The sequence below is a fragment of the Talaromyces rugulosus genome, chromosome III, assembly GCF_013368755.1.
Source record: "Talaromyces rugulosus chromosome III, complete sequence".
NCBI classification, from domain to species: Eukaryota; Fungi; Ascomycota; class Eurotiomycetes; order Eurotiales; family Trichocomaceae; genus Talaromyces; species Talaromyces rugulosus.
This window is the reverse complement of record NC_049563.1, coordinates 3138523-3152796: the sequence shown is the minus strand read 5'-3', so window position 1 is coordinate 3152796 and position 14274 is coordinate 3138523. Positions and strand designations below refer to the sequence as shown.

At 43.9% G+C, this 14274-nt stretch overlaps 3 protein-coding genes across 3 annotated transcripts; 2 read left to right on the top strand and 1 right to left on the bottom strand.

Annotated features, from left to right (window-relative positions):
• Positions 1–1128: 1128 nt before the first annotated feature.
• On the top strand, positions 1129–2631 carry TRUGW13939_05950 (uncharacterized protein; the record flags this gene model as incomplete). Its single annotated transcript, XM_035489107.1, has 1 exon — positions 1129–2631. The coding sequence occupies one exon, from the start codon at positions 1129–1131 to the stop codon at positions 2629–2631; it is 1503 nt and encodes a 500-aa protein (XP_035345000.1).
• A 410-nt stretch (positions 2632–3041) lies between these two features.
• Positions 3042–4651, bottom strand: TRUGW13939_05949 (uncharacterized protein; the record flags this gene model as incomplete). The annotated part of the gene is made up of 3 exons (XM_035489106.1): positions 3042–3408; positions 3495–4027; positions 4082–4651. 3 exons carry the CDS (start codon positions 4649–4651, stop codon positions 3042–3044), a joined length of 1470 nt encoding a protein of 489 aa, XP_035344999.1.
• A 3483-nt stretch (positions 4652–8134) lies between these two features.
• Positions 8135–9226, top strand: TRUGW13939_05948 (uncharacterized protein; the record flags this gene model as incomplete). Its single annotated transcript, XM_035489105.1, has 1 exon — positions 8135–9226. The coding sequence occupies one exon, from the start codon at positions 8135–8137 to the stop codon at positions 9224–9226; it is 1092 nt and encodes a 363-aa protein (XP_035344998.1).
• Positions 9227–14274: the final 5048 nt, after the last annotated feature.

The window sequence follows — 14274 nt, the reverse complement described above, 5'->3', positions numbered from 1 at the left end:
CAGTCAGCTGGCCAATGACGATAACAATTAAAGAGAAATCGTCCTTTTTTTTTTTTAAAGTCAAGTTCTCACCCTCGTTCTCGTCTGTTGAGCCCATCGACTTGTTGTGCGACATGCAATCCGAGGTCACATGGCCACGTCTGATGTCATACCGATGTGATAGCTCCGCTTGACTTATGCAAGGCTGTACGAATAGAGAAGGGAGAGACATGCAGTAAGTAATAAAGGGATGGATATGTTCTTTGTCTAGTTGGTGTGAGTTAAACCAAAGGTTTAGCTTGGAGTAAAATCTCCTTGATTTTCTTGGCTACAGACTAATTACCCCGTAAAAGGAGACATAGAAGTAACCAATGAAATCCAGAATTTGTACCTGTAAGAAAAATATGGAGAAATAGGGCCTGAAACAGTCAGAGATGTTGAAGCTTGATATTTAAAGTTTTATCACCAGTTGGTAGAAAATTAACGGGGATTTCAAAACTCTGCTCAAACAAAGAACATTTATAAGCATCACCTCTATTCAAATATAACTTATGTAATTGAATGGTAATTAACTGGCTCTTAATAATTTGGCCAGTAGCTATGTAGCTATACGGGTAAGCCGGAGATCTATTCTGACTTGGCAAAATACTACCTAAAGTAGATGTAGCCCAATCCCGGTTACATAGACTTTTATACGAATCAATTCCGTAGTTGAAGCAGGTAGAAATAATAAGCCACCTTTTTATCTTATATTAAACATTAGTTAAAATTCTATACTCCACAAAGTGCAGTACTACTGAGTATGAGTTTTGATTAGGGACGATGTACGGCCATGCATTGGGAGAACACTAATCCGCGCAGGCGGCCACAAAAAAATGTATTCAAACATCTCACTTATATTCAGAGTCTTACGAATCACTAATTCAAATGCTATACGAATTCCGTGTAGGCTGCAACGTCGTAGCGGAATGTAATCGGACTCTTCAAGTTCCCGAAAATTTTTGGCTGGTACTCGGGTTCTAGTAGAGTCCGATATAACTAACATAAAAACCAGCAAAAAGTATCGACAAAATTGAACAGTTCATCGTCAATGAAAACAAAATCCTTTTCCCTACGCTTATTATTAAAAGTCATTAAAAACAAAGAAACATGGACAAATCCTCCGATGTCATTATCGCTGGTGCTGGGCCGGTAGGTCTCTTCCTGGCTAGCGAACTGGCGGCAGCAGGCGTCTCGGTACTTGTCCTGGAACGAGATGCGCAGTTAGATTCGCCCTGGAAAAAGGGAGCGCTGGGTCGCCGAGGCCTTCATCGTCGTGCTGTCGAGGCATTGTATCGCCGCGGGTTGCTCGACAAGGTCTTCGACGCTACCCGCCCAGTCATCTTCGAGAAGACGGAAGGTTTCCAGTTTGGTGGTCATTTTGCCGGTATTATGCTTAATGCCAACGATATCGATTTCTCACGCTTCGAATACCAGTTACAAGGCCCTACGTTTCAGGGAGGAGCCACTACTCTTGACCAAATGCAGACGGTGTTGTTGGAACGCGCACAAGCACTGGGCGTTCAAATCCTCACAGGCATGCAGGTCTCCCAGGTGAAAGATGAAGGCGAGAGTGTCAAAGTATGGGCTGGAGATCAGTGTTTTGAGGCTAAATGGCTTGTGGGATGCGACGGCGGTCGCAGCGCCGTTCGAAGGGCAGCCAATTTCACATTTGAAGGGACAGAGCCCGAGTTCACTGGCTACGTGGTCCAATGCGAGCTGGAAAATCTAGAGCTATTGGCAAAGGGATTCTGCCATACCGACAACGGAATGTATATAAACGCTGGAGCGGGACATTTCTACGCGGTGGATTTTGATACCACCTTCGACCGCTCGCAGCCCATTACACGCGAACACTTTCAAACCGTGATCCGACGAGTAACAGGATTGGATATCAGTGTCAAATCGCTGGATTTAGCTACCACTTTCACCGACCGCGCGAAAATAGTCACGGAGTACCGCAAGGGACGGATACTCCTCGCCGGCGACAGCGCCCACATCCACTCCCCATTAGGTGCGCAGGGGATGAACGCCGGAATGGGCGATGCAATCAATCTCGGGTGGAAGCTCGCGGCCACCATCAAGGGCCATGCATCTCCTAGTTTACTCGATACGTACCACGCCGAACGGTATCCAGACGGGCAGTGGGTTCTCGAGTGGACTCGCAGCCAGGTAGCCACACTGCGTCCAGACCCTTATGGAAAAGCCATAAGTAAAATTATCCGTTCTATGATCAGTACGACCGATGGAGCCACTTATTTCGCCAAGCATATCTGGGGGATTTCGCGGCGCTACGACCTAGGCGACGCCCACTCTCTCGTGGGCTGTAGCGCTCCCGATTTTGAATTTGACGATGGACAGCGGCTAGGGCCCAAGCTGGAGAAGGGGAACTTCCTTGTTGTTGATTTCTCAGGTAGTGAATCTGTTGCACAGTTGGTGAAGTCTTGGGAACCGGTGGTTAACTATTCAGGATCCAATGCAAAGGAGACCTTTGGATTCAAGGCTTTGCTGGTTCGACCGGATGGCATCGTTGCGTGGCTGTCGACGGATGAGGTGGATGCGGACGCATTGAAAAAGGCGTTGTCTCGCTGGGTGAATCTCCCTGAAGCTTGATACGTATGTAAATAGAAGTCCGACATTGGAATGTATTAGTATATACACTAGATAATACCCAACTTACCATATTTCATTATATATAAGATATATTTTTCTCTACTGTTTATTTATATTGCATATATTAAAGAATAGAATTCTGCAGTGTAATAGCGAAAGTGATAGCTGTACGAATCAATTACTGAAGACCGCGAACTCGTACTAACCGTATATGGCTAGCTCAACTATTTATGCTTAATCGGGCAAAACCTTGTTTGAGGCTTAACATTAACATCAAGTCTTCAACTTCGATAAGGAAAATGTATATATTTCTCACAGACGCTCTACATACTCTATATTCTCATAAAGTTCGTAAAACGATCGTTCCTCTATCATCACTCTTACCATCGTCATCGTCATCGTCATCATAATCATGCAGTCCCCGACCCACCAGCCAAAGCAGTCAAATTCTTATCACCTTGCACGATATACTGCTTATTTGGCGAAAGCCCATCAAGCAAGCTCTGCGGCAGGTGCAGCGTATCCTTGACGATTTGCTCGGGCGTCAGCTTGAGCCATTGGCCGACGGAAATATCGGTGAATTCTGGCGCTTTCAGAACCTCGAGGAAAACTATATCCTCGGTTCCGGTGTTTTCGATATAATGGGAAAACATCGCAGGGACGTAGCTGACGTCGCCGGCTTGGAAGTCGAATGTGCCGCCTGTGGAAGGGGGTTCGTAGGCGGTAACACGGCCCTCGCCGGCAATGAAGAAACCCCATTCGTCGCTGGTGGAGTGCCTGTTGACACAGTTAGTAACATGAAACACGCCCACTTTCAAAAGCTGCTGTCACAAGACAGAACTGAAAAAGGGGGGGCTTTTTACCAGTGGAGCTCGCGCATTGCGCCTGGTTCGATAGTCACAAGCGCCGCACTGAACATGGAAGCAAGGGGGAAGTTGAGTGGGTCAATAATTTTGATGTTCCCCCCAGGAACCTCATATGCAGATTGCTTGGAAAGATGATACGTATAGCTCTGGTTTCCCTGTACGACGCCACCAGGCCCGGTGGTGTTCTGGGCACTCAGTTTTGGAGCCGGCGTGCCGTTGAAGATGTACAATTCGTCCGTCGGAAGGTCATCAAAGTCGGAGAGGGGCGCGTTAAAGTTTTTGGAAAGCACTTCTTTCGGAGTGCGCAGGAACATCTCCGAGATCATGCCGGTGCCGCTGTCGTCAAAGTCTCCTTGATCAAAGACAAGCAGGAACTCGCATCCTTGATCCAGCGCTTGGAGCGAGTGTGGGACACCTGGAGGGAAGAACCAAACGTCTCCGGTCTGGACATCATCGACAAAGGCCTGGCCATTTTCATTGAATGCCTGCACTCGGACACTTCCGTTGAGTACATAGGCCCACTCACTAGCCTATTTATGCGTCAGTGCGTTTGTGCAACAAAGAGCCTTGGGTGCAAGACTTACCGAATGCCAATGCAGCTCGCGATACGCTCCTGGTGCCAGTCGCATATCTACTCCCGCCATTTCACTCGCCAAGGGGAGAACATCTGTATTCTCCTGTCTAGCCCAACCAGCTCCATCGGGCAAGATGCGATTATGAGACAGCTCCATAGGCCATTTCGGGTTATCAACCGAGCCTTTGTCTGAAATCGGCGGCGCGACAATGTCGGGATTGAGCTTGGAGTAGGCATAAGTCTGGGGACCGGGGTCTGTAGCACCGTAAGAACCGCGGATTGGCTGCGGCTCGTCTGTATTTTCCCAGGTAAACGGGATTCCGAGTGATGCATCTGCGTCTTGTCCCGGTGCCATATCGTAGGGAGAAACTACAGCGCTGTTGGCCGAATCTACTTCGTTGGGAATCTGACCTTGCAAAGACAGAGACCCTCGCAGGGTACCGCCACTTGACTCGTCATTCACCTGGTTAGTAGACCTTGGAGATGCTGGCAAGGCATGAATATGCGCGGGAATAGTGAGTGCTAGAAACAAAAGAGCTTGGTAAAACCCCCGAGAGGATGGCACTTGTGGTGTGGGCATAGCGAGAAATTCAGTGCAGATAACCCAAACCAAGGAGAAATTTTAGTCAATTGATTTTTTTTAGTCAACTGGTATGTATTGATGCCTTCTCAATCTCGCAGATGAGAGCAGCCATCGTCCACTATTTATATTCCTGCAAGAACCGGAAGACAACAATTGATTGATTGATTCCGAGGGTTCGTTACGCAAACCAATGGCTGCACTCGGTGGGGGGGAAATTGGAGAAAAAGAGCCCAACGGTCAATCCGGTCTACGGAAATTTCGGACGAGCCACAGCAAGGGTAACACAAAATTGAGTGCCCAGGTGATGCGATTGCATAGTTCGTGAGGATCTGCTCGGCTATTTCGGGACGCTCGAAGCTTGTTTTTCTTTTTTTAACAGTAGCGGGTCCCACTCATCCCCCGGATCCGGCCCTGATCGACGACTAGGCAACCCTCATTAATGAGACCGAGGTCATAATTGAATTTCCACGACGCCTCGCTAGAAGGGGTATTTTCAATGAGAATCAAGTCACCGACAGAACGAGGTTTTTTTTGGCGTGCCTCCGTGGTTCGTATGTAAATCTTGGAAAATATTCTACTCGGAGATACCGTTTCCAATGCATAAACAAGCCTCTTAACCCTAATCGAGTCGAGGTTGAGAGTGGGTAAAAATGACAGTGGAACAGAGCACGGGGAAAAAGCAGACAAATTATTTTTGTGCCCGCATTCGTGCTGCTATTTTTAAATTTGAGTACCCATTTTTTGCAAATTCTCGTGAGACCTACATATGCTGCGAGGCCGCAGACTCTCAGCTCCCAGTAGTGCAGCAGAATTGGAGATTCTCTGTTGATCCGTGCGTGCGGGCAGTAATACAATTCGTTCATATTTACTACTTCTGCGGTATTTCCAGTTTTGCATTTTTATTACTTAAAAAAGTCTCAGAAGCCTGCATAAACGCATCTTTTCAGCTGATGATGGTCAACTCAAGACAATATGCTAAACTATTACAGTTAATCCGATCAAGGAAAAAAAAGGCTAAACACTTATTCGCCGACTGGTGGCTCCTCCAATAGTAAAGGATCCATAGAAAATTTTCCTTTCGGGCAAGTAACGGAGATAGTGTTGACACAGAAAAACTCGTTGGGCGCTTTCAAGTCTTCATTAGCATACTTGCGCAAGCTGAACTCATCTTTTCCAAAATAACACAGCCACAAATGCGGAGAAAACAGGTATATTGAAAATATTGTTGCCTTTAAACCTTCGCGGTATCTCAGTACATGTGATGCTTCGCAGCTGGTAACTTTTTTCAAGTTGACGCCATGGAAAAGATATGGTGTCGGCTACAACTGTTATAAACGCCATTATATTTTTCCTATAATTATCATGTAATTTCGATGGCGGTATGTGTGATAAGTACATATATGCACGTACCTTGAAAAAAAAAAAATGCAAGCCCTACCCGCCAAGACTAATTTTGTATAACCCTAACCGGAGACTCCCTTTGGCGTTCCATCATGCAGTGTAACATGACAGTCCAAAGTTACAGTCTACTAGTATAGGGGCATGAGGTTACTTAATTAAATGATTTCATGTACTGCAGCATATGCCAATATCGGAAAGTATTTCTCTTTTTGTTTTTCCTTAAGAATATTCTTGCTAGTTGCATCTCGAGCGGTAATGAAAGCGTAGTTGGTAATATTAACATTAAAATTTTCAGCAGTCATCAGTTGCTCCAATTTCAGCTGTTGATTAAAGAAGACTTTTAGCATGGCTTTAATCATTCTAAAAGTGATAGCACGTCAACTGGTAGATGCACGCGTAGTTATGATACCGATTCCATGGGCCATTCTGGCCAAAAGTTTAAGTAGAAACCAAACCATTACCAAGGCTGGCCGTTCTTAACTTGAGCAAATAACTTTTCTGCGCCACAATATTCGTCAGTGATTGCACCAATATCTACGCATATAATTATTTCGAGACCTATCTATTGATGTTGAATGGATGGAAAAATCAATTAGCCGTTTAGTAAATCGGCCCTCTGCATCTAGTTGACTAGCTTATTGCACAATTAACCCCCACATTTGAGAAAGAATATGAGTTCCAAATTTGATGGTTACGTGCCTAGAGATTGTACACGTAGTACTTTAAAGCCATGGCCAAATGATAGATTGAGGAACATGGATGCTTAACCAAAATATATGCGACGTAGTTATCTTCCTGATAAGCTGTTTGACAGTCACATATAACAGTTGATGGGTATATAGTTAGGGTTTCATCAATTGATAGAATTGAAGGTATTACCAATGACTCGATCAGGAAAGTCAATATTAAAACTAAGCCACACTGACGTGCAGCTAAACAAATTTGAAGTACGTAGTATTCTTGTAGATCTTCTCCTATTCCTCCTATACTTGCTCTTGTAATTATAACACTCGTTTCAACACCGCTGGTCTAGATTTCTGCATGAACAATAGCCCTGGTGACCACGCGTTCTTGGGCTGAAGACTCACATGCTGTTTGAAGACCCGACCCTGCAAAACTAATCAGTTTGCAAATCCGCATGCAAATACGTAACACCTCATTCGCGAACTTGATTACTTCCAAGCTACAAAGGGTCCAGAGCGTCGTCATCGTATGGTCTTGGCACAGATCTTGGCACGCTCTTGGCAGCGGTAACGCTGGCGGCGGGGGCTTGGCGGTGTTTTGCGGCGTGAAGCTTACGTATCCCCATGTCTAAGTTAGAAATTGAGTTACCCATGCTTACTTTAATCACTATGGAATAATTTGACATTGGAAATCATGTGGACATTATTGGTGGGCCTCTACCTCTATTTCAGTCGACTAGTTGAGCCATTGAAGATCAGTGGAATAAATTTTACCCATGTTGCAATTGATCGCCAGTCTCAGGCTGCTCAGTAATGAATCAATTGGTAGACTCGCGCCACGGAGACGAACTGTCTACGTCAACTTGGTGCACTACCGTGGATTTCTTCTACAAATAAGCCTTTGAGTTTGAGTAGCACTTGCTTTTATGTTTCCTAAGAACTCGCTGTTTGAAGGGGTGGGCCTATGTCGATCAAAACAATCGAAAGTCCTAGTTAAATGGTATACGAACTTCAATGTTTTCCCGCTCTCTAGCAGCAAATGGTTGTATTCACGCGTATTACTTCGACCAATGAGGAAGGGGATATTGGTCACGTAGAGCGGAGTGTCGCACTAGGACATCGTCTTTATTTTAGTGATGTGTTGACGCGTACACCTAAGTATCCTTCTCTCTGGACTTTTCATTGGGAAAAATCACATTAGCTGCTATTTTAAGTACTAAGCACCGAGGGTAATGTCCCAGGGTCCACTGAACAGTTTAATTCACATAAAGCCATGGGCGAGTGCATATAAAGGGGAGCAGAGCTGCCTCGATTGACAAGTTTTACTTGAATGAGTACATCCAGACCTTGAAAACTTCTTATCCAGACATTCCTTGGTTATATTTCCTACACAGTCATGCAGCTGCAAAGTCTCCTCAGCATCGCCCTTGTTGGCTGTGCCGCTCTGACCGCAGCACATCCTGGCCAGCACGAAGAGAGGGACGAGGCCAGTCTCATCCAGAAGAGAGCTTATCAAGCCAATGTGAAACGGAGCCTTGAGAAATGTTCTCGTCAACTGGAAGCTCGTGGAGTCAACAAGCGTGCCGATATGCGTCGCCGCGAGACGGTTGAGAAGCTCCGACGCAATATGATGAGTAAACGCCTCACTATCCGTGACCCAGAAACGGTGCTCAACAAGTCCCACGAGGTGACCGACGGTAGCATTACTATCAACTCTCCAGAGTCTGTGATTTTCAGCGACAACTCTACTTGTGTGCTCAACCCCGAAGGCGAAACCGGTCCTTTCTATGTCCTGGGTGAATACGTTCGATCCGACGTAAGCGATGGAGAGGAGGGCGTTCCCCTGACTCTAGACGCCCAGTTCTTGGATGTCGAGACCTGCGAGCCTATCACCAGCCTGTGGTTCGACCTCTGGAACTGCAACTCCACGGGCGTTTACTCCGGTGTGGTTAGCCAGGGAAATGGGAACGCTGATGATACGTCTAACCTAGACGCTACTTTCCTCCGTGGTATTCAAAAAACTGACGATGAAGGTGTTGTTCAGTTTACTACTGTGTTCCCCGGCCACTACTCTGGACGCACCACCCATCACCATGTTGTTGGTCATATCGGAAATGTTACCCAGCTCTCGAACAATACCATTACCGGCGGCACTGTGGCACATATCGGACAGCTCTTCTGGGATCAGGATTTGATCTATGAGGTTGAGGCCACATCCCCTTATAACACTAACAATATAACTATCACTACGAATGCCGATGACCACGTTTTCGATGATGAGACTGAAGATTCAACCTCGGATCCAGTAATCAACTACGTCAGGGTTGGAGATACTATTGGGGACGGTATATTTGGCTGGATTACAATTGCCGTTAACCAGTCAGCCACTTATGATCCCAACTACAGCTTTGTCCTGACTTCTGGTGGGGGTGTGGCAGAGTCCGGTGGTGATGATAGCGGTGCCCCAGGTGGTTCAGGACCTCCCTAGATCTCTTGGTCTAATTCAAAGTTACTGCAGCTGTGACGCCAATATGGACAGCAAAAAGGTGAACAGCTTGATTGCTGGAGAGCTTGAAACGGGTTGATTTGCAACTTGAACCACTCACCGAGACACTCGTTTAACAATTGGGAATGTAGAAATTACGGGCTAGTGATTATGTCAGGAACGGTTTGGATATTGGAAAATTTAGTGGAATCGAATCCCAATTGATTTGGCTTTATTACTTCACACATCAGTGTGATTTTATTTCAATTTGCCTAAACCCCTAGCGCCGTTACACCTGGCACTGATAGAGAAATGTATGAATAATTGAATAAACTAATCCCCATTCTCGAGGCCATCAATTGTATTATGGCCTCCGGATAGGAGAAATATACAAATGTATAAATTAACACATTGATGACCCGGTTTCCCAACATTGAGACGACCTTTAAAAGATTGTGACTAGTGGTTTAATACTTGAGGTGTTCGGAAGACGGCAGATCATCTTCAAAAAGTTACTATAGTGCCAGTTATCTTGAATCGCGCTGGATTACGTCGAGTCGTAACCCATTTCGCTACGTAGTAGTTTCATATCAGGCATCAGTGCACTGACATCTGACCCTTCAAGTCGGATTTCAATCAATCGTCCCAAAGGGGTAAGATGGGAGGGGCCGCGACTTGCCATCTTGAGAAAAACCGTAGTCATGCTAGGCCAGATTAGGCTAAATATTTGAACCATAAAACACGCTAAGAAATTGAGTTCATTGCGTAAACCATGGATGGAGCCATGTGGGTCATGGCGAGAAGCAGGAATACGTAGTATCAATTTGATGGTCTTAGTTGCAACTTGCAAGGATGTAAGTTGGGCTGTTTAAATCTGTTTGAACGACCTCGTCTGAATTTGCATTAGCGTGCATCGAAACCGAACTAACTCTATTTAAGTTAGGTTGCACCGATTTCCCCATCTTTAGCGCCAACGATATGTCAACGGTCCACGTCCGCCTCCACAACCTTCGGCCCCATCAGTGAGTATATGTGTATTCTTTTCTAAAAGGGCCTGGACAGAGGATAACAGTTATGATAGTATACATAATTCACAACGGAACTTTAGAAAAAGCTATCCAACCAATAGCTCTTTTAGACGACGTTGATAAACTTGAAGGACTTAATCAACTTGCACAGCATGAGCCTAAGAGCACAAGAGACATATGTTGCTCGTTCTTGGAAAGCCGTATCCGAAGCAATCGCGGACCAAGCGTGTTCTGGACTGATGCGAGCAGATGGAAGCCTGTTATTAACCCTGTTATGCTTTTTCGACCGCGACGTGTCTTTGAGCCTTCTCTCTCGTGGGGCGTCGTCTCGAAAGCGTTGGACCAGACAGGGTGAAACTGAAGAGATAAGGCCACGCCACGTAGGCCTCGCGACAGATTTACAACTTTTATTTTCAGATATTACAAGACTAGACATGGCTGCCCACGAGCTTGAGAACTACGGTGCTATAGCGAAGAATTCTGATGAAATATATACAGTAGATGCGGCGATTCGAGGTCATATTCTTAGCCAGCTGCCTCCTCAATTCTACTAATTTTGGAGACTACAAGCTCTGGCTATTGCGTATCGCTTAGTTCTATGGAAATATCTCAAGCCTTTGTATGTATTTTAGCCTTTAATCACTTTAAAAACTGCTGACTTCTCCAGGCCGCCCAAGCTGGGAGAGCTAGTTATATCTTACCTAAAGCATACCTCATAAGCAGTTTGAGAGCATGATGGCTTCGAGAACATATCAGAGATTATGAGAGTTGATCTTGCTCTCTCACTTGTCGAAACATCCCGCTTCCAAAAGGTTGAATGGAAATGATTTGCCGTCGCTCTGGCTAAAGAAGCTATATATAGGCTAGAAAACAGATATGTTCGTTGCTCTATAGCAGGAAGAGAATCTCTTCTATACCGTATTACTAAGGATTACACTCAGACTGTTCACATGGTCAATAATATCCTAGACCAAACTCAATACCAAGTCGGTAAAGACACGATAATATATATTGTACTCAGCAATCTTCATATCCAGCGTGCTATAAACCACTTTCAGAATGAGCACTTAGCTATAGTAATAAATATTCTTAATACATAGCAACCATTATATTACACACCTGCTAAAGAGACGGTCATCTTCTATATAAATATTCTATGTGGAAAAATATTACAGTGTCAAGGCAAATTTTATAAGTCTTTTATATACCTAAAAAGCTATATAATAAAAGATCATAAAGACCTTTTTTTCGATAAAGAGCTATATAATTTAATATATAATATTACCAACACACTTTAAAAACTTAATAATCCTATATATGCTGAACAGCTACTACAAAGACAGCTTGTATATTAGAAACAGTCCTAGCCCTCTACTAAACCCTTTTTAAAGTTGTTATTAGCGGAATCCTTATTTGCTTAAAATAAATTTGCCGAGTTAGAGATACTCTATTCTGCTATCAAATCTCAAAGCCTTCTAAAGATAGGAAGATTACACCTCTATGTTACGCTAGCAAAATTATGCCATATCTAAGGCGACTGGAAAAATACCTTCAATTGATAGACAGAGGTATTGGTTACTATAAACAGATTTTCTCTAATAAGCAGACTAGCTACACACACTATTTACTTTTCCATCTGTAACGTCTTACATCATCAAAGTCTGCAAGAGCTGGAATCGACTTCACGTGAGCAACTGGCTACATTGGAAAGGGTGTCTAAGCATGCGGAAGCCAAGCATTGGCTTCCGGGATTCCGGCATTGGTTGATTTTCTTGGAATCAGGAGATACTCCTGAGTAATCAATATGTAACCAATGCAGTAGTTCATGGGCTGACTCCCCCATTGACTAGAGGGGAAGAATTTCCGACCCTTTACAATCTTCCAAACGGCTGAATGTTGCGGCATTTCTTTCAATAATAATAACAGCATCTTCCGCACCATGCATGCATATACATATGTATCTAATGATTCTATGATTAAGGGTTGAGAGAGGCATATACATGTAATGCCTGTGATAAGAATCACAAGAACCTGTCTGAAAAGAGTTAAGAATGCCTTAAGGCAAATAAAAAGATATTATATCTTATTAAGAGTTATCTAGAATAAAGGATACATTAATTAAAAGACAGAAAATGTTGATATACAGAATATTTCTCCTGGAAACATCAATTGTGTCAACCAGAAGTTCAGCGATTTTTTGATATATCTTATACATTCTTCAGAAGTATTTTTTTAAAAAAAATTAATTTATATAAAAACCCCATAACGAATTCTGACTGATTATTAGTAAGCAAGAGCACCCTTCTTGTTTAACATAACCACCGCAATAGAATCGTTAAGGTCACCCTTCAAGGTCATCTGTGAAGCCGTTCACCTTGCAGTCTCGAGTGCTTTTGGCGGTGACCTCTTGCTACACACGAGGAATATATCACTTTATAATCATTATTTAGTAGCGGTAGTGCGGCATTCGACTGAATAAATCCGTAACCATGTCTAGCCAAGTCGATCCCATTCGCATTTTTCTCAGATTCAGGGCGGATGATGTGCCCGGAAATCCACAAAGCAGACATATGACGCTGTCAAATCTTTTCTTCTCTGAAGATCTGAACCGAAAGTTCGACGATAATTTAGATTGGATACATGTCCCTGCGAATATTGATGAGCACGGTGCGAAATGTTGGATGATCTTGGATCTCAACGCGGTTCAAAGTGATGTTAAATTGGACAAACTTCCTATCCGTGTGTTCCGTGTGCGATATTTGGATAGAACTCCGTATATATTGTTGCCCTGGATACTCTTTATTGTAGTATGCTAATCGATCCGATTTAAATATAGGGAGTTTATTCAAACAAGCTACAGTGATATCCGACGTTTTAACGATATGTTTGAGTGGGGAGATAGACAGAGAGGCACCATCAAACCTTTTCAGAATTAATGCTCTTCATCTATCAGGAAGAAAACTGGGATTGATTGTGCAGAATGTCAAAATATCACTTATTCTTCTTAAACCTACTTGCATTCATTATTGTAAGCGAAATAATGGGGATTGAAAGAAAAATATTTATGGAATAAACTGATGAGCCATCCATTATCTGTCTCTACCTAGTTCCGAGTTAACTTTGGATGGCTAAAAGTAATGGCTAACGAGAATTTTTACAACCTCTTAGTATCCGTTTATATCCATGCTTTTCTTTATATTATTACCAACTGGACCTCTCTTCCACGTTATCAGTATGCGAAGGTCGTGATCAAACAACTACTTGACCATTGGATACCCTCCGTGGCACCTAATAAAACTGTCGGATTGATACTTCCTGGACTGGGTTATGGTTGACTGGCATTTTTTGTTTTCTTTATACTTGGAATATATTGACTCCATAGTTGCGATATTAAGCTGTAACCCGTACATGGTGGTCTTTATATAAACGTCTAGTTAGATCGAAACATTTGAATACTTATAATGTTTGTACATGCCGATGTTGGCATCATCGATAGCTGGAGTATCAAGATTTCTTTTTTTAAAAAAACATACAATGAAGCTCTCTTATACATGAATGTCGATAGCATTAATCATCCCCAGTCAAATCGACCTGCTCAATATTTCTCTTCACTCCCCCGCGAGGTTGCAAAATGAGCACGCGCTGGTCGTCACAATCCTCAGATTCCGAAGAGGCTTCTGATGGGATCGCACTCACGTCCAGGCGCAAAATTTCGTCATATTCTGTCTCACCCAGCAACAACCGTAGCTTTTCTTGATCAAACTTCGTAAGCCTGCCAACCACCTGGGATCGCCTCTTGGTCCATTGTTTTTGGACTGGCGTGTCCTCGACATCTTTTGTAACTAGCAAGACATCCATATTACTCGTGACGTGCGTGCATTGTACGCCGGCACCATCTAGTTCTCTATGGAAATGTATTCTTCCCCTTTTGTTGAGCTTGTATCCTTGTGCCTGTCGACTAGGATCTTGGAGAAAGTCATTGAGTTTCGTACAACGTGAGCATCCACATCTGACGGGGTTTTG